This window comes from Nyctereutes procyonoides, unplaced genomic scaffold, assembly GCF_905146905.1.
Source record: "Nyctereutes procyonoides isolate TBG_1078 unplaced genomic scaffold, NYPRO_anot_genome, whole genome shotgun sequence".
Taxonomy (NCBI): Eukaryota; Metazoa; Chordata; class Mammalia; order Carnivora; family Canidae; genus Nyctereutes; species Nyctereutes procyonoides.
The window spans coordinates 16,528,486-16,553,013 of NW_026575044.1; the positions used below are offsets into that span (position 1 = coordinate 16,528,486).

A 24,528-nucleotide genomic window follows, 5' to 3' on the forward strand; every position below is an offset into this window, starting at 1 on the left:
GATTCTTCACCTATTATAAAATGCATTTGAGAACTAGACACCAAGCAAAAAATGCCTGGGGCAGCCAGACTGTCTTAAGTTCACACCTAAAGTTACAGTCATTAGGAGAGCCATCGAGACCCTTCATCAAAACCTATTGGTATATATATATTTTAGATTTTTTTTTTTTAATGCCCCAGATGTTTCTAACAAAGTTATCTAGCTTCTAAGCCACAGTAGATTAGAAAGAAGTAGGTTGTGGGTAATGTGGGAGGTTAAGGGGAGTATAGTGGGGGGTTGGGTAGGAGGATGGGGAACTGTTAGCCTACTGTCTGTTGTAAGAAAAAACAGATAACAGCCTGGTGAGGATAATAGAGATAATCTACAAGACACAAACCAAATATTCAAAGCCTAACTAGCATGTCTGGGACCATTCAGTGCAGGACCAGACCTGAAAGCGTAGTAATGAATGTTCATCAATTAGCTTAAACCATGTTTGGGAAAATCTTTTTAAGAGTGCAGTAATCTACATAATATACTTTAGATTGTCATTTGGGATGATTAACAAATGTTCCTAAAGGGGTAGAACATTGTGCTTCATCAGATGACTTATTTTATGAAAGATGCATAGTACCTGCTATGACCAAGGTGGTGTTCATTTGTTTTGCCATTTAGAGCAGCACCACGATTTCAGACTGAGAAGCCTATCGTGTTAGGCCAGTAGTAAAGAAAGATGATCTAAGTGGTGTAGAACCCCGTGCCACCCCTTTTCTTCAGAGTAAGTCATTCTTTGTCAGTCTGCAGGGGTGTCATGTAAAACATTTCACTCCAGCTGTAAGACTGAGTGTGCTAGAGATTTCAAGGACCAAACAAGTGTGGATAGTTGGCTTGTCTGTTGAGGACTTCTTGCCTCTTATGTGTGACTTTGACCCGGTATTGGCCTTAATAATGTTTTTGGGTTATTCTCCCTCCTATCTCTGAGTTACTTTCTAAATCATCTACTCTATTAAATGCTTATTGGTGACATTGTAATTTTTTAAAGTTTTTTTTTTTTTTTTCCAACTAGTAGTACAAAAGTACTTCGGTCTTAAAAATGCAGTTTGAGGCTTATTGGTTGTCTCTGATCAATTTTGATTGTTACTCCAAATTGTTATAATTGTAATATATTCAATTAGGACATATTTCAGTGCTGATTCTAGATAGACATATCAAGGATAGCTCTATTTCAGTTTCAATTTCAGTAATTTCATGTGGGGAGAATATAATTTTGCCAGGCTGGTTGGATTTAGACTGCTTCTGATTTGGCCAGATAGCCAGAAATATTAGGGTAATTCTGTGATTTACATACTTGCCCTTACATTCTACAGTGTAGAGGTTCCTCTTAATGTCACTGAGCCACAGTAGTGGAACCAGTGCCTGGTCAGTAGACATATCTTTAGTTTGTGTTTGTAAGAAAACAGAAATCCTAAAGTCAGTGATTTTAATCCTGTTAAAAGTTGTGAGTTGATTGTGAAATGGCCACTAATTCTTCTAGGTTCAAAATCTGGAATTACTTTGGCCTCGAGACAAAAGCAGTAGAAAGTGAGTGTAGACGTTTGTTGCTAACTTCTCAGTTCACAGGTCCAGTTTGCATCTGAAAACCTTCATTTCCTCCAAACTAGTGTCCTTCTAACTTTTTAGGGGAAGGGCATAGTTTCAGGCTTAATGTATTCAGTTAGTAAGGAAGAAGAATCATCGGGGAAGCCACTGGAAGTCCATCAAGTTCATTACCTTGAGTCTTCCAATTCAAAAAAGACTAGATCTGAGGAAGTAACACGGGAAATCTGTGATCTTGTAATTCGCCTGTGTTTAAGGTAAAGTACATTTTCATACACTGCTTCGGCTCTTCCAAAAATTCTATAATAAGATAATGGTTAAGCTTTTTTAAATATTAGGGAAATGGCTCTATCTTTATCCCATCCTTCATTACAGAATATGGGGTGGTGGATCTGATTTGCAAAGTTCACAGACTAAACTCCTGATAAAGGCTACAATGGGAGCTGGGCCCGTGAGCTTTCTCCCTTGATTTGAATGAACTATGGAAACTTTTTTGTTGACCAGAGATGTTCTATCTGTGGCAGTGAATGCAAATTTTCCATGTTTAGACCAACCTTTTACTTCCTAGACAGGTGGTTAGGGTGTAGTTCATGTAAACTGGCCAATTAAACTTTTATTTATAAAATGTTTTAAGTATCAGGAAGGTCCAGCTTTGGCCTGAGGTTTGTACGTTGATCGTTTCTGCTCTAAACCCTTAGTTTTCAGACTGAAAGCACGGCACACACACCTGTGCACACAACGACAACCAGAAGGCTTTTGCAAAAAATAAAATAAATAAAAAATAAAACATGATGTAGAGTCTCAAAGCATAAGGGGAAAGCGCCGTTGCCTGCTTGCTTTTCCTCTTCCCCTGGAAACCTCTCGAAGCTCTGCTGAATATTAGATAGTGGAGAAAAACCTTGGTTGTAGACCCGAACTAACACGGTAGATACTAGCTAGCTACATGTGGTTTAGCACTTGAACTGTCACTACAGTAACTGAGGAAATAAATGTTTAATTTTAATAGAAAGTTCTGTGGAACAACCACTACCCTGGACTTGGCTTTGATTGCACTTTCACGGCCTAAGGACTGTACCCACTTGACATGGCTGGAAGTGGCCGCCTGAGCAGAAGGTCAGCACAGCCTCTGGGATTTTGGATTAGAGGGCAGTTGGAATACTGAGTATTCATGCTGAGTTGAGGCAGGCCTGGGCCTGTGCGATCTCCTAATAATTAGATGCTTTTCTTTTTTTTTTTTTTTAATGATCTGGGAATGATAAACCAGCATGCAGTTTTATGTTTACAAGCTGATTATAGACACAGAGATTCCACACAACTCATTCAAGGTAAAGGGTACCAAAACCAGGTAGTCTCTTGACACAGCAATCCCTATAAATGTGGACTTTCACTGAACTAATGACCTACTTTCAGGGTTAAATTCAAGCTCTCACATTAGGTTTTAACAGTCCATAAAATTGAACACACGAATGTTTTCTATTTGCTTTAGTTTTAAAGGCACCCATCGTTCTCCATCCAGTGGGGCCACCTTAGGTTTCCAATGGCAGTGTCTTTGCTCTCTCGCTTAAAACTTTGGAAAAAAGCATAGTAACAATAGAATTGAGAAATCTGTTTTTCAATTAGTTTCCATGTATCTTTATTCTTTTTTAATGCTTTCTGTTATCCTCATTTCTTTGGCTAAAACCATTGTGAAAATCCAGGTCATTAGTGATTTGCTTTTTTCTATACCTGTGTAGTATATGTTTGAACATGTATTGCCAAAAATCCAATAGTGATTTTATTGCTATTTCTAGAAGGGCCTGAGGTGTTCTTTGAGATAGTACCATCACACTTCAAGTGTTTTATGTTGAAGTATCTGACTTGATTTTCATTTGAAATAAAAAAAATCATATAGATATTTGGGAAATATTTTGTATTTGCAGTTTGAAGATATTTGAAACCTACATTTGCTTTCTATATTTAATCACTTCCTTTGTTCTAGACTTGAACATCATGAAATGTTTTTGCCACCCTTTCATATTCCATTTACTACCTCTGTTTCCGAAGTCACCAGTGAATTCTGAACAGCCCAGTTTAGCAGTCTTTTTCAGTTATCATACTACTGTTTTCAGTGTTTGCCATTATTGACTATACTCTTCTTAACCTAGGTTTCTTAAAATCTCACAGACATGTTAAAATAGACATAGATTAGGCCCATTCCACCTGCTACAAGTATTGAATAAAATGTAGGACTCTTTTTTTTTTTTTTCCCTCTTATGTATTTGGTTGATCCAGAGAGGGAAGGGGAAGAGGAAGGGAGAAGGAGAGGTAGAAAAATGTTCCTACATATGAAAAACTTGGAAATCAGTCTGTGTTAAGGAAAAACTGGCTTTGGGGAATTTAATAGATAACAGCCCAGTAGCTAGGGATGGAGTTGTAATGATAGGACTCTCGGAACTGTATGCTAAATGTGTGTGTGTTTGAATAGAAACTATTCCAATATCATTGAAACATCTGTGGCCTCTGGGAAAAACACGACTCAGACCTCCCTATGAAGGAACTAGAAAAACACTAGTCTTTATAGATAGACTTAATTTCACATGAAGGCCAAGCATGGTGAATAAAAGGAGACACCAGCTAGATGTAGAATGATGGGCTTTTAAAATAGGTAATAGATTATTGTCATTCAAAAGGCACAAAAAGGATATATGGTGAAAAGTCTTTGCTGGCATGTTCCTTACAACCCGGTTGCCTTTCCAAAGGCTAGTAGCATTACTAGGTTTTTGTGTAATGCTGCAGAAGTTCTGTGCATATATGAGCAACTTTGTGCGTATGTTACCTTTTAGTACAGTCATATTTTACATAACAGTGCATTTGTAGATTATAGCAAATCAGTACATAGTAAGTATCTTTTTCTGGTTTTTTAGTATTCTGTTGTATGGGCCTATAGTGTATTTTTTTTTTTTTTAAGATTTTATTCATTTATTCATAGAAAGAGAGGCGGAGACAGAGGCAGAGGGAGAAGCAGGCTCCCTGCAGGAAGCCCGATGCGGGACTCAATCCCAGACTCCAGGATCACGACCTGATTCAAAGGCAGGGCTCAGCCACTGAGCCACCCAGGTGTCCCCCTAGAATGTATTTGACCAGTCATTCATTGATGGACATGTAGGTTATTTCCAGTTTGTGATATTAAAAACAGTTGTCACAACAAGTAAGCTTTGTTTATTCATAATTCTGCAGGTGCATGAAGTAGATTTCTAGAAGCAGGTTAAAGGATATCCACATTTGTATGTTTCGGGAATGTACTTTGTTTTTTTTTTTTTTTAGTAGGTAGTACATACATGGTGCAAAATTCAAAAGGAACAAAATAGTATGAAATGTAATGAACGTAATGAAAAGTAAGTCTCTCTTAGATCTGCCTCCTGCTTCATAGTCCAGAAATGGAACCACTGTTAGTGAGCTGCTTTCCTGTGTATTCTTCTAGAGCTCGTCTGTCCAACATGTGGCCACTAGCCGCTTGTGGCCATTGAATACTTGAAATGTAGCTAGTCAGAATTGAGATGGCCTGCAAGTGTAAAATGCACAGGAGATTTATAACAGGACAAAAAATAGAATGTGTTTTGATTTTTAATGCTGATTGCACATTGAAATAATATTTTGGATATAGTGGGGTAAATTAAATTATTTAAATGATTAACCTCACATTTTTACTTTAGTTTTTTAATATGGCTAGTAGAAAATGTACAGTTACATGTGTGGATAGCATCCTGTTTCTGTTGGGCAGCACTGGCCTAACAAATTCCATGTATATACAAACGTAGGAATATATGAGAATTTCTCTTCTCAGGCACTTTTTTTCCCCCTTTTGCATTGTAGTCTGTGGGAGCAGAAATGTCTTGCTCAGATGATGGTTAAAAGAAATGTGTCAGGCGGTTCTTCACTGTCTTGTTTACTCCTAACCATTTGCCACAATAATTGTGGGTCTCATCAATGAAAGTCGTGTTTCCATTGACTTTCATGGTGTTTGTACACTTCGGAGAGAAGCCTGGCATTATTCTTGGCTCTATGTTCTTGAACCTGCTCCAGTTTGCACTGATTGCCTCTACACCTAGGACACAGCAGTCATCCTGGCATTCCCCTTCATGGTCATCTTACTGAGTTCCTTCACTTTCTCCTTTGTTAGATCTCGTATTCTTTTGGCTCTCTCTCTCTTTTGGGTAAATATCTGGAGATGTTATATTCCTGAAAATACCTTTATTCTACCCTGGTTGGGTAATAGAATTATAGTTTGGAAGTAATTTTTTCCCCCTCCAGAATTATGAAGGCATTGATCTTTTGAACTTCACTTACAGTGTTACTCATGAGAAAACCAAAGCTCTTCTGATTCTTCTCCAAGTGACCTGCTCTTTCTCCAAAGAGACTTAGGCTTTTCCTTTGTCTTCAGCATTCTGAAGTTTTACCCCCACCAGCCTGGATGTGGTATGTTTTCTTCTGTTGTCCTGAGGTCTTGAGCCTTGATGGCCCTTTAGATCTGGAAACTTCCATCTTTCAGTTCAGGGGTTACTTTTTTAATTCTTTGACACCCTCCCTCCCTCACCCCAATCTCTGATGATTTTTTGAAGTCCTGTTTGGACATTGGACCTCCTGAATTGGTCCTCCAGTTTTCTTCACTTTTTTTTTTTTTTTTTTTGCTATTTTCCATCCTACTGTTTTTTTTTTTTTTTTTTTAACCTTCTGTAAGATTTCCTCTACCTTACTTCCCAACCTTTCTATTGGTGCTCCTCCCCCTTCTTCTGCTATCAAAAACTGCCCAGCTATCCAAGAACTCTTCTTTTATTCTTTGAATGTTTCTTTTGTAAAGCAAGCTGCTCTTGCTTCAGGGTTGCTCTCCCTTCTCCTGTTTTCTCTAGCTATGGTGATGATTCTTACGATGTTTTCTTTTCTCTGTAGGGTCTCAAACTTCTTGAGTTGCATTTTTGTTTTCGGCCATTTTTTCTCTCAGGTAATGAGAGTCATCCTTGATTACAAAAGTAAGGGTCCAGAAAGCTGCTTGGAAACTGAGTATGTGGGTGAGTCTTGTCTCCTTTCAGTTTCAGTGTAGAGTGATCTGTGATCTGTGTGGGCTGTTTGTTGGTAAACTCTCAGTATTAGTATCTGTGTGTCTTCCCTCCTGGGTTGGGTCAGGTACCCCTTAGAAGAGTCTTGATCTGACTAAATGGGTAAAGGTCTGGCTGCTAGTGTTTTGGGAGCTAGAACTCAGTGGAGGAAGGGGTTGGGAGTCCGCATGTAGCATACCATTTACTCATTCTTTTACTCCGTCTCTTTTCCTAGTGGTTCCCAGACCATCTCCTAGTCCGGTGAGCCTGTTTTACTCTCTGCTGAGAATAAACATTTAGTCTTCTGGAGAGGGAGAGGAACAGGAACAGGTACCCAGGGACATGGAGTTGGGAAGCAGATCTGAGGATGTAATTGCTTCTCAAATATCTTTCACTCAATCCTGCCTGTTTTCATCTCTTCCTCTCTCAGCCTTCAGTTTTTGCTGTAACTGGTGCTGTCTTTTACTTGACCCTTTGAGGATTTTGCTGTGAAATCAGGATGTTTCCCCACACCTCGCTTAGAGTTAGTGGTTCTCTAATCTGTTCACAGTGACTGCTCCATTCATTTCCCAGTTATCAAAATTTTGCTTGTTTTCTTTTTTATTCTTCTCTATCCTTATGAGATTGTCTTTTTTCTATTTCATTTATTATAGTTTTTAATAGGCTGTTGTTTTCACCTGCAAACTACTGACTAAAGTTTTCCATTAAAAATTTTTTTAAGGATCACCCTCTGAAAGAATTGGAATAGTGTGTATAACTTCAAAGTGGGATGAGGGAGTGGAGATGAAGAAATGTGATCATTCCAACAGAAGGCAGAAAAGAGGCAAAAGAGCAGAGATGCTTAGGAATTAGAAAACACAGGGCAGCCCGGGTAGCTCAGTGGTTCAGCGCCTGCCTTCAGCCCAGGGCGTGATCCTGGAGTCTCGGGATCAAGTCTCATGTCGGGCTCCCTGCATGGAGCCTGCTTCTCCCTCTGCCTGTGTCTCTGCCTCTCTCTCTCTCTCTCTCTCTCTCTCTGTCTCTCTCTGTCTCTCATGAATAAACAAATAAATCTTAAAAAAAAAAAAGCCCCCAAAACCACAAAATAAGATGATAGAAAATTAGCTAAAGTATTTTCATAAGCCCAATACATAATTTCAGGTAAAGCTTGCTGGTTAAAGGAGAATGAAACTTAAACAAAAACTCAACTAAATGCTTTTAGTAGTAGACACACCTAAAAGTATGATGACATAGTTTCAAAATAAAGAAATAAATACACAGTAGGCATAATCTGGGTCTTAATCCATCTTGGGCTGCCATAACAAAATTCCATAGACTTGGGGGACTTAAAAACAACAGAAATTTGTTTCACACAGTTCTAGAACCTGCGAAATCCAAGTTCAGGGCACCAGCAGATTTAGTGTCTGGTGAGGACGTGCTTCCTACTTCATAGATAGCTGTCTTTTTGCTGTCACCTCATGTGGAAGGGGGCAGAGGATTCCCTAGGGTCTCTTTTATAAGGGCACTAATCCCACTCATGAGGGAATGTTTATTAGTAAAGAGCTAAAAATTAATGAGCTAACTGTACAATGTAATGAGTTAGAAAAAGGAAGGAAATAAAGTTGAGAAACGGTAATGAAAAAGAGTGTTCTAATCGGATCAACTAAATGAAAAGTGCTAAGTTGAAAAGACTACGTTTGCCAAGATTGATAGAGGAAGGAAAAAGGACACAAATATATTAGAATCACCAAAGGATATGACTACAGACAAATTGAGATTTTAAAGCAACTGAGAACAGTGTGAACATCTTCTTTTTGCCTTATAAATTTGAAAACAGTGCACAAATTCTTGCAAAATAAATGACCAAAATTGGCTTAAGAATAAAGAAAACTGGGGATGCCTGGGTGGCTCAGCGGTTGAGCATCTGCCTTTGGCTTAGGGCATGATCCTGGGCTCCCAGCATGGAGCCTGATTCTCCCTCTGCCTATCTCTGCCTCTCTCTGTGTGTGTCTCATGAATAAATGAATAAAATCTTAAAAAAAAAAAAAAGAATAAAGAAACCTGACAAGGTTATAATTTAAAGACTTAGGCACCTACCTCCTACAAAATAAAATTAAATAAAACCAAAAATCCAAATCCCAAGTGAAAACTCTAGATGGGCAAGTTGTATAAAACATATGAAGAATAAAAACAAACAAAAACCCCCAAAAACAAACGTGAAGAATCATTAATTCCAGTCTTATACAAAATGTTATAGAAAATAACAAAAAAGTTGTTAGGCTACTGTAATCTAGATACTCTGGGTGGAACAAGTGTAGTATGCAAAGGGAGATGAATAGGTCACAGCTCACTAATGAATGTGGCAATAGAAATTTTAGGTACAATGTTAGTATTTCCTTAAAAAATACCATGACTAATAAGGGTGTGTCCCAGGAATGTAAAGATGATTAAACATTAGAAAACCTGTAAATGAAATCAAAGGAGAAAAGCTGTATGATTATCTTGATGGTTGAAGGGGGAAAAAAGCATATGATTAAATTCTGTACTCATTCTTAGAAAACTAGGTGTATAAGAGAACTTGCTTAATTTGAGTAAAGGGTGCTGGTTAAAAAAACAAGACACAGAAGTGTACATATGGCATGATTCCAATTATACTAATTTCTAGAAATGGTAAAATTACTTTGCTAGAAATCCTATCAGTAACTGCCTGGGGTGTGGAAGGTAGATTGAAAAAGGACACAAAGAAACTTTCTGGGATGATGGTTATGTGGATGTATACATTTGTCAGAATTTATCAAGCTATGCATTTAACAGCTGTGCGTTATGTAAACTATGCCTCAATAAAGTGGAGTTTTTTAAACAGTCACTATGTAAAAACCATGCATTTCTGTATGCCAGCAAGAAAATTTAAATTTAAAAAAGTTACCATTTAAAATGGCGACTCAAACTACAAAATGCCTAGGCAAAAATAAAGTAGAAACATATGTGAGACCTTAGTGGAGAAAATTTTAACACTTGTATAATTCAAATTATAAGAAGATATACTTGTTTAGAAATGGAGGACAATCATAAATATGTCAGTTTTCTTCCACTTATTTATGTATCTGGTGTCATTCCAGTTAGAATCCCAGGAAGTGACAGAGAATTCACTTTATCAGATATCAAGATATACTCTTGTTTAGTAGTTAAGATGTGCTAATATTTGCCTCAGATTCAGATTAATGGAAGAAAAAAAGAGCCTGGGGAAACATACAGCATTGTAATTATTAGGGAAGTTGTAATATATGGTACTGGTATATTTGGTTATCTTTGTTAGGGAGGGAAAGATCCCTGTCTCACACATCATATACAAAAATAAGTTACAAGGATGAAAAGTAAAACTTTAGACTTTATGACTTTTAAAAGATGACATGGATTTTTTTTTTTTAAAGATTTATTTATTCATGAGAGACACAGAGAGAGAGAGGCAGAGACACAGGCAGAGGGAGAAGCAGGCTCCAGGCAGGGAGCCTGACATGGGACTTGATCCTGGGTCTCCAGGATCACACCCTGGACTGAAGGCGGTGCCAAACCGCTGGGCCATCGGGGCTGCCCGACAACATGGATTTTTAAGAAGATCTCAATGTACACATAATATTTAAAATATTGGTTAAGCATGAGCTTATTAAAGTGAAATCTTAAGTATAAAAAGCCACCAAAAGTCACTTGATGGTGAAGATATGTGTAATTAACAAGACTTATCCAGGATATGTAAATGAACACTGTGAATTAAGGAAAAGATGGTGAATATGAACAGATGATTCAAAGGAATAGAATCCTGAAAAGTCAAAGAATATGAAAATATTCTCAAACTTAGTAGTCAGGGAAGTGCAAAACATCAACCCTCTTTGTGTCACATCCATCCTTTTGGCAAAAGCTTGAGGGACCAAATAATGTCAAATATTGGCGATGTTGGACAAAGTAGGAACTCCTACTGCCCTAGTGGGAATGAATGACCATTGCTACAGCCAGGTTGACAGTATTTGGTAAAGTACCTGTGCCTGTTCTACTATGCAGCATTTCTCTTCCTGGGCAGATTTCCTCAGGCAGTGGCTTTCATATGTTTTTTATGACCCCGGTAGAAAAATACAGTTTACATGTCACAAACACTGAATTAAAATTTTTAAAATAAGTGCACTTTTGTTTTCTGCTGTATTCTGGCTTATTTTCTGTTCTTAATTTTTGTCTATTTTTTTCTTTTGCTCTTTGAAAGATGTTTTTCAGAATCGACTAAGTTGGTTTCATGTTCACCAATGGTTCACAATCCTGAATTTAGAGAAATAGCAGAGGATAACCTACAGTACACATCTGTTTTAATTGAGAATTAGGTTGCAGTGTACAATATATTTCTTACTGCAGATACTCTTTTGATCAAGAAGTTTGAAAGTTTCTGCCCTTGAACAACTCTCACATACATATAAGAAGATACACTTCAGACTACTTATGGCAGCTTGTAAGAGTAGAGAATTGTAAACAGTCCTTTTTTTAAAGATTTTATTGAGAGAGAGAGCACGAGTCAGGGGGAAGGGAGGTGGCAGAAGGGGAGGGAGTTGCAGATTCCCTGCTGAGCAGGGAGCCCAATGCAGGGTCAATCCCAGGACCCTAGGATCATGATATCATGACCTGAGCCAAAGGCAGACCTGAGCTTAACTGACTGAACCACCCAGGCACCCCTGGAAACAATCTAAATAGGAATCAAAAGGAGAATGGGCAGTGAGCCGTAATAGTCACACAGTGGAATGCTGTATGGACAACAGAAATGCATGAACTAGAGTTCGAGATTCTATATTGTATCAGCGTGGATAGTTATGATAAAAAGCAACATGAGCAGTATTAAAGTTTCACAGAAATTTATAAAATGTGCTAAGATTTATGAATACAATATGTAGCAAACCCATTAAATGACGGGAGAATCAGTGATTATCTCTGAGAAGCAAGGAGGAAGTGAATGGGAGTGGAAAGGGTATATGTAGGGGACGTGGGCTAGATCCACTTATCATGTCTTATTTCTTATATCTGATCAAATACCATAGAATGCTAAGAATTGACAGAGCTGAGTGGGAGGCCCAAGGTTGCTTCCGTATTTCTTTGGTATGACTGAAATATTTAACTATGTAAGATGAGTAAGTAAACCCCCCAAGGTACTTGGAAGAATAAGTTCAGCAAGATGTGTGAGACCTTTCCAGAGAAAATGATACAACTTAGAGATGGATATTCAAAATAAGTAGAAACATCAGTACTATAAATATGTTGGTTCTCCAGAAATTAATATAAATTCATTGCATTTGTAATCAAAATCCTATGGAGTTTTGGTGGAACTTAATAAACTAAACTTAAGATCTAACATCAATTTGAGAGATAAGGAGAGGGAGACTCACCCTGCAGTTAATCAGCTTACTAGAAAGCTGGAGTAAGTAAAATCCTGTGATACTGGTATAGGTCTGAATAAGTACAATGAACAGAATACAAAGCCCACAATCTGACATTGGTTTATAGGGATTAGATATGTGACAGGAGCTGCATAAATTACTAATGAGGAGATAAACTATATTTAGTACTTGGTGTGGATAAAGTAGGCCATCCTTCTAGGAGGTGTTTAGGTCACTATTCCACCCCTTAACCAAAAACAAATCCTCATATTTTAGAAACCTAAATGTGAAAAGCAGAACTAAAACATCCACAAGAATACCGAGGGAGGAGTATCTATAACATCTGGATCCTTCTTCAAGCCTCAGATTACTCATGTGTACATAAGGGAACCTACCCCCAGTGGATGCTTGTGAGGATTGAGTTGATGTTTACCTGGACTCCGAGGCTAACCTGCTCTGTCACAGAGTAAGCACTCAAGCAGTGTTTTCTCCTGTGTTTGGGGGCAGACAGGGATTTCTTTAGAAAGAAGCGAAGTGCATCAGAAAAGATTATATAAAGTATAAATCTGTGTACTCTAAAGGTATAAGAAAATGAGAAACTATTCTAAAGCTTTGGGAGATTTCTCAATACATATTCAGTGATAGGGTCTGTGTCAGAATAAGAACAAGAAGCAAAGAACAGGGCTGAAGACAACATGAATTGTAGGTTAAGAAAATATGTAGAGAATCCAATTTGTAGAACTATGTTATACAGTGATTAATAACTTGCAGGCTTTATTTGTGAGTTCAGGATAATCCGACCTCTTACTTAACTGAAACTTTCCAGTGAGTAATTTTTGAATCCCAATTTTACTGATCTGTCACTTGATAAGCTTTCTTATTGAGCTGTACAGATAAAGTCTTCCTATTCTAATGAATCCTACCTTGTATGTCTCACTTATTGCTGAAATTATGAACAGAATTAGTATTTGAACTTGTTTTTCAGTTCTTGCAGATGTTGAAAAAAAAATTCTAACTTTGGTACAGCCCTTGCTGCCACACTGTGGAAGGAAATCTGTATATTCTGTAAATGACTCATTCATATTTCAATAACTTGATCATCAATCTAGTTTTCTTATTCCATTTTGTCTTTACTTTGGAGTATATTGACATGGATTCCTTGTAAAAATCTAAATTCAGTCTATTAACATTTCAAGACTGTTGGTTAAATATATCTTAGCTATTTAAAACGCTCAACTGGTTGAAATGTATTATCAGCATTACTGAAAAATATTTTACTGAATAATTTAGAAATTCTCCAGAAGATAATTAGCTAGGTGTCAGCCAGCCGTAGCTACAGAGACATGACAAGTTGAGACTGGTAACTTTCAGTGATTACATCGTTCCAGAGTGGTCATAAGTGCTGTTCTAAGACATGGGACACTGAGATCATGTGGTATGAGGCCATGAGGTCACTCAGATGACCCAAAGTAGGCTTAAAGTTTTCATGTGTTTATTTCCACGAAGAAAAAAAATTAAAGGTTTCATAGAAAACTTTCAGATCCCCAAGAATACCTCTGAACTCCTAAGAAACATTTCTCCTAACAGGTATCACAGAGAACCTGATAACTCAGATTGTTCCTACGACTGAAAATCCCTTTCAGTGTTGCTGATTATATGGAAGTTTAATTTTTACTCATTTTCTTAGGTTAAGTTCTCATACATGGATTAATTGAACCAAAGGGGTAGGCACTTTTGGAGAAATACTTGTTATATTTTGCTTGTTCTATCAGTTTTTCACAAGGAATAGGGATCCTGATGGGACCCACAGAGGGTTTTTGTTCTAAGGCTGAAATGGGTGTGGTGCTGGAACTGGACTTGGAGTGTCCTCAGAAACCAAGCCTGGAGACGGTCTGCCTCTGCTTTTCAGCAGGACTGGTTGTCTCTCTCTGCCTTGCTTGGGCACATTGTTACTTGTGTGCTGACTACCCTCACCCAAGCCTCTGTGGTCTTCTGCTCATGTGATGAACACGGTGACTTACATAAAGGCCTGTATAATGCTGACACTGTAACAGCCTTCAGATTTGCTTCTCTTTCTCTTTTCCAGATAGTGATTGGTATACCACTACATGCTGTTCAGTCATGTTCCTTAGTGGCAGTTGTGTTTGAATCCTCCTCTTCTCTAAAATGTCTATATCCCGTTGGTCAATAACAGGTGAATGGTCTCAAAAATAACTGAAGGAATACTATGGTCATTTGCTCTGACTTCTGTCTTTAGCTCTGTAATCTGAGCTTTGGCCCTACCACATTGCTTCCTTTTACCCCATATGGTAGCAATACCTAGGTTTTTTTTTTTTTTTTTTTTTTACTCCTGAAATGTTACCTTCTAGAAGACATGCTGAGCTTTCTGCCTGATGGTCTTTCCCTCCCTCCCTTCTTTTCAGGCTTCTGCTCTGGTGTCCCTTTTGTGACACCTCTCCCTTCTAAAGATTGAATTAATGTGCATGTTCTCTGTGCTCGGGTAAGACAGTGTCATGTGGTACTGAGGTTTCTACAGCTGGCTCCCCTTCAGCATGCTTTGTGGCAGAGTGGGATTGAGCAGAAGCCCAAGGTAGCCAGCTACACCTTTTGCTGCCTGGTAGTCCCAAACATCGACTTTGCTGGATTCTTACATGTGTGGGATGGAATTTTGTGTCTTTGCTTTATTTTTCAAGTTGTAGTTTATGTACTAGAGTGCTTATTTATTTGCATTATTACAGAGTCTGCACTGTAGACAGCTTGGCAGTGCTACTCCCAAGTTCCCCCTTGTTCTTTACTTACCCTGCACATCTCCAGCTCTGAGCGAACCTCACTTTCTCACCAGTTCTGCTGTATTGCTAAAGAAAGGCACATAATCCTGCTTATTGGCTCCTTTCAGATTTTTAGTGTCTAAAGCACAGCTGGGCTATCAAGAATGCCAGGGCAACATTGTGAGATAGAGCTCCAGGAGATGTCTCTTCAGAAGTGTATCTGTGGCCAAAATATATTGATGAAATTTGGCGTACTATATTGCCTCTTCTGGGAGACCCTTGGAACAGTACTGAATTGAGGCTGGGGACTATAACCTCATATCTGTTCTTCCTTTTTGACGGAATGGGTAAGATTATTTATTAGGTTGTGACCTCCCCTTTTTTTTCTAGCAAACTATACCAGGGCCTAAATATCTTCAGTTGAGACCATTTTGAGAATGGTCTTTTGAGAATCCAAAGTTCTTTTTCTTTTTTGAGAATCCAAAGTTCTTTTTCGAGAATTATACTTCTGTTTCTTTTTCTCAGTAAATATAGCTTTATTACAACAACCTTACCACCATGCAGATTCCATGCAGTTTTCCATGGAGACCATCATATCACCAGAGAATGTGCCTCTTTCTTTCCAGTCTTTATGCCTTTGCTTTTTCTCTTTCTTGCCTTCCTGTGCTGGTTAGAACATCCAGTGCATTATTAAATAGAAGTGGCAACAGTGGACATCCTTGTCTTATTTCCAGTTATAAGGGAAGGGGATTTAATGTTTCATCATTACATATGTTTGCTAGCTCTAGGTTTTTCATAGATGTCCTTTTTCAGAGTAAAGAACTTCCTCTTTTCTATTTCCAGTTTGCTGAGACTTTTAAATCATAGATGGGTATTAAATTAACATTGTCAAATGCTTTCTTTTTTTCTGCTTGTTTAAGAGAAATCATAAGGATTTTCTCCTTTATACTGTAAATGAGGTGCTTGATTTTTTTAAATGTCATATTAGTTTTGCTCCCAGGGATAAGCCCCACTTGGCCATGATATATTACTTTTTATATATATGTTACTGATTGTGACTTGCTGATACTTGTTACAGATTTTTCCACCTAGGAGGAGCAGATCTTTGCTTTGTGTTAGTGCAGGATCTTGGGTCCAAGCCACTTTCTTGCTCCTGTTCCAGGATCAGATAGCTTTTTCTTCTACTCATTCCTCAGCATCAGTGCATCCTTGCCTGAGACTGGTGGTGGCTGTGTCTCCTGCCTTCCTCCAGCAGAGTAAACTGTGGTTACACTTATGTGGTGAAAGGCTTATTTATGTGTGGGTAGGTGGGCAAGTAGGTTCTGCCCTGCCCAACAGTACCATAGCTTTTGCCCTACTCTTTTCCTTGGGCCCTGGGTATGGGAGGCTCTGCTGATCCTCCCCTCCTAGTTGAAGCTCTTGTTTCATAGAACATGCCCTTAAGGGGGAAGAGCTGTCTCCCATCTCTTACCCCATGCCAGTCTTTTTTAAGAGATCTCCTTTGGGGCCTTGGAGAAGAGCTTATGAATGAGTGTAGGTTCCTCCTGTCTGGATCTTCCACAAATTCTTAACTATCATCCTAGCCGATACTCAGCTTTTATCTTTACTTCTGTCTTCAGCATTGAGCCCATTGACTAAGACTGTTCCCTTTGTGGGTTGATATCTGTCATTATTTCTGATAAGTTTTTGCCCAGTATCTCCTCATATATTTTTTTCTGCTGTGATCTCTCTTTCCTCCTCTTCTGGGACTCCAGTTAAACCCAGTAGACATTTGCTCTTGGATATTCAGGGTGAGTTTTTTCCCCCATGCTTTCTTTTCCTCTTTGTGTTTCAATTTGAGTTTTAATTTGACCTGTTTTCAAGTTCACTGTTCATTACTGTCTGTTATTAAATCTATCAAAAGAAATCTTTAATTTCTGATGTCGTATTTTTCATTTCTAACATTTCCCTGTGATCGTTTTTTCTAGCTTCAGTGTCTATAATGAAATTCTCCATTTCTTCATGCTTGTTGTCTCTGTCTTCCGTCAGGTCCTTTAAATGTTTCTGTCCCAGCCATTTTAGTCAGTTTAATAATTTTGACATCTGAGCCCTCTCTAATCTGATTATATTCGTAATTTCATCTTTTGCCCATGTTTTGCTATTCCCTGTATCTTGTAATTTTTGATTGAATGCTGAATATTTGTATAAGAACTGTACAGATTGAAGCAAATAGTATTTACTTCCAAGAAAACTGCCCATCATTTCCTGTGTTAGCTTAGTAGATGGTGGGGTTAAATCAATAAGCTGTGTTGTCGGGCTAGTTCATGGTTTTTGTTGCAACGTTAGATTGATTTAGTTCAAGTGTTTTGAGAGCAAAATTGAGACTCTGCTTTCAGAAGATTTGTTGTCTGAGTGTAATTCCCATTACCTCTTTGTGCTGTACATCTGAGCCTTCAGCTTTCTTGACCTGACGTGATTTCTCTGCTTGACAGCCCAGTTGTCATTCCCTTGGTCATTCTGGAGTTCTTTTGGCTCTGGACCTGCCCCTGGCTTCTGTGCAGAGTGAGATCTCGCTCTGCAGTAACACCTTCCAGGGGTTTCTTGCAGCAGCTCTTCCTTAATCCAGCCTTGGTAGTTGAGTGTCAGAGTATCTGGGTGGAAGTTTCTCTCTCGGCTCTCCTGTTCCACCTCAGCCTTTGGCAGTTGAATGTCTGAGATCTCTTGGGTTGATTTCTCACACTTGTCCTGCCCATTCTTTCTCCTCCTTGTCAGAGGACAGATTACTTGAATTTGAGGGAGACCGTAGGCTTCTTAAGGCATTTCTCAGCTTTCCAGGCTGGTCTCCCTACATTTGGCAAGCATGCAGCGGAGCCCTGTGGGAATGAGTGGCTGGATGGTACAGGTTTGTTCTGTGAAACCCTTGGAATTTTTGTCTTGTTAGTGTACATGTTGCTGTTAAAATTTATTAAAGAGTAGATTGGTTTCTCCTTACCCTCCTCGAAGGTGGGATTCTTCCTCCTTAGCCACTCCACCAGGAAAGAAACCATTCTTGGGCCTCTCTTCCTTCATGGCTTGGCACTTTCTGGAATTTAGTTCCACTTAGGTTACTTGGCATCCTCCTGAACTCTGATGGGTTCAGAAAAACCATGGTTTTGTAGCTTTCTCTGGCTTGTTTTGATTGTTATAGTGAAAATGAGGATCTGTCGTCATTTCTACATCCCTGATTAGAAGTGGGGCTCCTCCCGTGTAACCTGGAAATACACGATCATGTTTGCTGCTTCATTCTAGCTATTTTCTGTAGATCTTAGAGCTACATTTCTAAATCTTCATTCTTCTCAAGTCTCCACTCTCCAGTTCTGTCCTCAAGTGGTAACTGATCTTGTCTCTTTATTTTGAGATTAAAGTCATCCACGTTAAAATTTAATTATGGGGCTTGTGAAGAGTGGTGTGGAGAATTTATGGTAGATGCACAGAAAACTAAGCATATGACAAACTGAGATCATTAACTGGGGGAAAAGAAAGAGTTGTACAAAAAGGGGAACATTATATAGTAGTTTACTACTGACCTCATCAGACACAGAACTACTTCTGGGAGATAATTATGAAGATTGGAGGAAAGTGAGTGGTTGAGTGTAAATCCTCATTTTCTGAAATCAGTAGATAATATCTCAACTTAATATTTTAAGGGATACCATCATGAGCCTCTTACTTAGAGGATAAATAGCAAGAATCACAGTTAAAAGATTTTGAGGAATTGTACCTCATTGTGCAAAGAGGAAATAGTTATGACTTTAGTTATGACGCATATTGTTTGTTATGTTACTTAGAGAAAAATGAAAAAATATTCTTGAAAAGAGGCCTAATAAAGTCTTCTCAAGGGATTGGAAAAGTGAACCAAACCTTTTCTTCACAGACTCTATTTGCCTTTGTTTTTTAAAATTCTTGCTGTTTATTTCACATGTGATGCCTCTTCCCTTTTTACGAGTTTAGATTTTACTTTATGATTCTTATTTACGAAAATTTAAAACTTAAGGGAGAATGGACTTAATGCATTTTAAAAATATTTTTGCTAGGTGTTTGGAGACTAGACTGAAGTCCTAAAAAGCTAGAAGAACTTTCTAGTGAAAGTTTTAATTATTGGCAAATTGGTTTTCATTATTTGGTGAAAATGTTTTAATTGTTGACACTAGTAAAAGTTAGAAATGAAATTGTGTTGGTGGTGATAAGTTTGCCCAGTGCCAGTAAAGATTTTACTTGCAAAATTATTACCTTTTTCCACTCATGCCACAGTTTTCTGTTTTTTAGAATTTGTTTCCACAGTTCCTTTAAAGTAGTAAAGGCATGGTCGGGGGAGGAGATGACCTCTGGAAGTCTGCTGGGATGATGTGAATTTCTGTCTCATCTTCACATGTGTTTCAGATACGACGTTGAAGGTATGCCTGGGTCTGCGAGTGAGCCTCATGTCCCTCCTGTCTTTTCCAGGTCAGGTAGCAGCGCGGCCTCTCATTGCGGGTCGTGGCCCCTGGCAAGAGCATGTCATCTATCCTGCCGTTCACTCCGCCTGTTGTGAAGAGGCTGCTGGGATGGAAGAAATCAGCTGGTGGGTCTGGAGGAGCAGGCGGCGGAGAGCAGAACGGACAAGAAGAAAAGTGGTGTGAGAAAGCGGTTAAAAGTTTGGTGAAGAAGCTAAAGAAAACAGGACGATTAGATGAGCTTGAGAAAGCCATCACCACTCAAAATTGTAATACTAAATGTGTCACCATACCAAGGTAAGTGTCACTAGAGCAGAACTCCTGATGGTCCTACTGTTGAAAATTGCTTAAAGGAAGCCAAAGGGAATGTGACTGAAATTTTGTTATTGTCACGTTACCTGTACATAGTCATTATTAAAACAGAATAGCTCTCTTTAACCTGGCGTTTCAATTTTGCTTGCCTAGTTCAGGCTTGTTTGTTTTATAAGTCATTTTCTCTCAAACAATGAGGTTTAATCAAGCAAAATAAAATACTTAGTTGTATTATCTTCACCGCGTTCATTTACCTTCATTGCCGAAATGCTTCACTGTAGCTGATCCTAATTTCTGTGACTGAACAACATTTGAATAAAGAGTCAAAGCTTTTCCTCTGATAAGGGCTGACAGTTCTCTCCCGCCTTGGTCAAAAGTCTGGCCAATAAAGAGTTAACAGGCAGCTAACACAAATGAATTTTATTTATGTAATTTTTGTCTTGAGTTGCAACATGACTCCTTAGAAAAAACAGTCTCGGGGGCAGCTTTGTAGATGTCCAGGGAGTCCGAACCTGGCTTAAAGACCTACCTACCTTTTGTCTTGGAAGGGCCTGTTTTATTAGTGTAAATTTAATTATTTGCAGATAAGTACCACTGTCAGAAATGCTGTTTCCTTAACAAAGTAGCAAGTGGTTTTTAAGTGTTTCACTACTACTTGTAGACCTTCTGGGGTTTGGGGGGAGTGGCAGCATATAGCATTTTCTGAAATGACCTCTGACTGTGTCAGATTCGTGTGCTAGCATATAACACATGAAATCATGCTACTTGATTGATGAGTTTCCAGTGTGCTTTGGGGAATACAGTCTAGATGGCTTGTTGATAATAGATCCCGGGAACACCAGCCTATCTCCTTGCAAACACTCAGTAGAATGTTTCCTGCCTTATTTGGTAGATTAATAATCTGTTTCTTTTACTTGATTCACTTACGTCTTAAACAAGATTGACTTCTTTGGCTTATGCTTTTGTTTTCCAAATGTTTATGAGGGCCTGCTGAATCCAGGGAACTCTTTCTAGGCTCTTGAGGATACAATCTGATCAAAACAAAGTTCCTCCTTTTCTGATGCACAGTAAGCAAGTGAACAAATTGACATAATTTGATATAGTAATGAGTGCAAAGAAGACCATGCCTGAGAGATAAAAAAGCTGCTTTGGATTGGATTGTGGCACTTACACTGAGCTTTGAGAAATAGCAGCTAGCTGAAGGAAGAGTCTTCTAGGAGAGGAAGGAGCCAGTGTAAAGACAGGTGAGAAACAGCTTCTTCTTTTGGAGGATTTTAAAAGGCACTCAGTAGAGATGAAGGAATACAAACTGAATATAAAACTTGGAAGGAATCAGATAATACAGCATTGTGTAAGGCACAGTGGGGGTTTGAGTTTTAGTCTAAATATAATAGAAAACAAGAATTTTTAAACATATTTTTATTTAAGTAGTGGGATATGTGTGTGTGTGTGTGTGAGAGAGAGAGAGAGAGAGAGAGAGAGAGAGAGAGACTGGATTGTGTGTCTGGAAGGAGGGAGATTGGGAAGCTCGTAGGGTAGTCTAAATGAGAGATGCAGGAGGCTGGCCTGGCACGGTGGCTGTGCTAATACACGAAGTGGACACACTTGGGTGGAGTGAGTGGAACTGAAAGGGCTTGGTAACAAATTGGATAAGAATAAGTCAAGCTACATTTGCTTAGTTTTCATTATATAGTGCCTGGTATTTCAGTTCGGTAAACGTTTATTAAACACCCACTACACGTATGATACACTCTTCCTCACTGGAGTTAAAATACAGTCTTTGTTCTGAAGTTGCTTTCTAGCAAGGGAGATAAACTTTACAAAATAAGATTTCTGAAGTGCCAGAGGTGTTAAGGGAGCTCAGGGAGTTATGTGCAGAGGAGAATCTTGCCTACCCTGCAACTTGTGAAAAGTTTCCTTCCAGAAAAGGATTGGTACCAGAGCTGAATCTTGATGAGTATAGAGGAGGGATTTAAGTCAGGAGAGGCCAGATCCTTCTGAGCAGCCCTGCAGTGTTGGGAGTGCTAGTGAAGGGTTCTGAGTCGACTAGTGTCCAGGGAGGCTGTAAAACAGAGGCTGGCTGAGGCTGTGCAGATAGTAAGGAGCCACAACATGTGCTTGAACCTGAGCATGGGTGAGGGTGGAGTCCCTGAACAGTCTCAGCACAGCGTCTGGCTGCAGTGAGAATGATTAGGAGACTGTCCAGAGTGGAGGCAAGAAGACTGGTTAGTAGGTGCTCTTCCTCCTCCCAGAGCTTCGGGAGCCAGGGGACAGGGAGCCGCGGGGCTCACAGAGCTTCCTCTAAGGCTTATTACATTGCAGAGCAGAGCTGAAAGGGGAGCTGTGTGAGCCCCCCCCTTTTTTTTAAGATTTTATTTTTATTTATTTATTCATGAGAGACACAGAGAGAGGCAGAACACAGGCAGAGGGAGAAGCAGGCTGCCTGCGGGGAGCCCGATGTGGGACTCGATTCCAGGACCCTGGGGTCATGCCCTGAGCCGAAGGCAGACGCTTCACCACTGAGCCAGCCGGGCATCCCATTGCTTCCTTTAGAGAGACAGTACTACAGTAGGTAGCAACCTGATGATTAAAATGTGTGCAGGTCACTTTGGCCAACATTTTTTTCCTATCCTTTTTATGGCCTATTTAAAAAATTTTTTTCCATATACTAGGGCTTTTTGATCATTAAATTTTTTTTTTTAAACTTCTTTCTGCTGTGAAAGTGTGGTGGTGATAGACCATTATATTTTTTTAACTGTTAGAAGTTCTTTGAAGCTTAGAAACTTGGCTTGTCTAATTTGGTGAGGTTTTTTGGCTAAGAAATATAGATTTGTTAATGTTGGTTGTTGTCTGTCAAGGAGTTTAAGCTTCTTTTTCCACTATAGTTTGGCCCCATATATTTTCTAGAGTTTGCTTTGTTTTTAGTAGTAGAAGAGTTAATGTGTCGATTATTAGTTATTTCTTAAACATTCAATTGAATGTTCTTAAACATTCAATCAACTAATTATGTCTGCTATAATGGTTTAGGAATGGGGGCGGGAAAGGTCCATTATGGATAAATTCAAATGGTAGTTTAGGCAAAATTATTTAATGTATGATACAAAATGGATTTATTGTATAAGTTTATGTACTTAAAATTGCAAGGAATTTGTTAATAAAAAGTCTTAGGTTTTACAAACCTAAAAATACAAATAAGTTCATCCAATGAAGAACATGACATGTAAATTACTTAATTTTTAAAAATGGCAAATATTTTCTGTTAAAACATCTGTTGTATTATTAACAGTTTCTTCCTCCTCGACCTTCTTTCTTTTATTCTTAGAGTGGGACTAAATTGGGGGCAGAAAGAGTCCCGGCTCCATGTCCCTTCCACCCTTCATATAATTACTCAGCCTTCATAGCTTTGTCTCTGAAGAGATAGAAGCTGTAGGTACACATGTCACTACTTTTTCTCCGTTGTTGAATGTGGTGACATGAAGTGATTCATTGGTAGAATTTAACCTGTCAAGCTGCAATGAGCTGAATAGTATTAATAAAGTTTCATGAGGCTTTTATATCTCAACCATTTTTGATACTAAGGAATGAAAGATAGCTCAGTCGTAAAATGAGAATGCAATTTGATATTTGGATAATGAATTGATCAGAAGAAGATAAAAGGCTTTCAATGCATATTAGCTACGGTAAAGCAAAATCTAAACTGCTGTAGGGTTGGAGACTCTAAAGTTAAAAGTAAGGGGCTGTGAGGTCTAATATGGCAATTTTATAGTGCCCATTATATATAAATGTGTAGAAATGAGTTCATTTTCATAAACATAAATTATAAGGCCTTTCCTCTGGTAAAGCTTTCACCTTAAAATCACATTTTTGATGTTTCATCCTAAGGAAACTATTAGGAATATGGTCAAAGATTGCTGGTCTTTATTTCAGTTTTGTTTGTAATAGCAAAGAAATAGAAAAATCCCAGTCCTGACTCTTAGTTTTCTTAACTCTAGTAATAGAGGAAAGTAACCAACTCCTCTTACACCAGAACTGAACACGAATAGTAAAAGTTTATACTGGTGTTACTTATAACACCAGTTGCAAAAATTATAAGTAAATATCAGTAACTTGAGTTATTAAAGTGACAAAATCATGATTAGGAAAGGTTTATTGCAGGAATGCAAGTATGATTTAATTACAGGAAAAATATTAATATGAGATACCCCATAGTCCTACTTAAGAACAACTCTGATCATCTTGATGGATCTAGAAAGAATTGTTTTTTTAAAGGTTTATTTATTTATTCATGAGAGACACAGAGAGAGGCAGAGACACAGGGAGAAGCAGGCTCCCTGTGGGGAGCCCGATGCGGGACTTGATCCCAGGACCCCAGGATCACACCCTGAGCTGAAGGCAGATGCTCAACTGCTGAGCCATGCAGGCGTCCCAAGCATTTTTTTTTTTTTTAAAGATTGTATTTGTTTATTTGAGAGAGATGGAAAGCTCGTACATGGGCGATGTAGGGGGAGGAACAGAGGCAGCCGGAGAGAATCTCCAGCAGACTGCAGTGAACACGGAGCCCAATGCTAGGCTCGAATCTCAGGACCCTGAGATCTTGACCTGAGCTGAAACCAAGTGTTGGATGCTTAACCAGCTAAGCCACCCACGTGCCCTCTAGAAAGAGATATTTATAAAATTCCATATTTTTTCATGTTAACAAATTAGAGATAGGGATTTTCTTAACTTGATAAAGCATACTTCTAAAGATATTAACACTTAACCATAAATCTTTAGACAGAATACACCGAATTGTTAATAGTTGTTCTTTACGGGTAATCTGAAAAGGGGAATGTCTTATAATTTTTTCCTAATATGTATATATATAAAAGTGTGTTTTACTTATACAGCCAGCACAATTAAATGTTTAAATAGAACTTTTGGGCAATACTTAAACTTTTTTTTTTGCCCCCAGTACTTAAACTGT

The 24,528-nt window shown here is 38.6% G+C and overlaps 1 protein-coding gene across 3 annotated transcripts in view; it reads left to right on the top strand.

Annotated features, from left to right (window-relative positions):
* SMAD2 (SMAD family member 2) overlaps positions 1 to 24,528 on the top strand; it is a 78,723-nt gene that overhangs the window by 3,757 nt on the left and 50,438 nt on the right. For all 3 annotated transcript variants that reach the window (XM_055323556.1, XM_055323555.1, XM_055323554.1), the window contains exon 2: positions 19,264 to 19,550. In XM_055323556.1, the coding sequence (XP_055179531.1) occupies positions 19,315 to 19,550 (236 nt within the window). In that variant the 5' untranslated portion in view covers positions 19,264 to 19,314. The remainder of the gene's footprint in view (positions 1 to 19,263; positions 19,551 to 24,528) is intronic.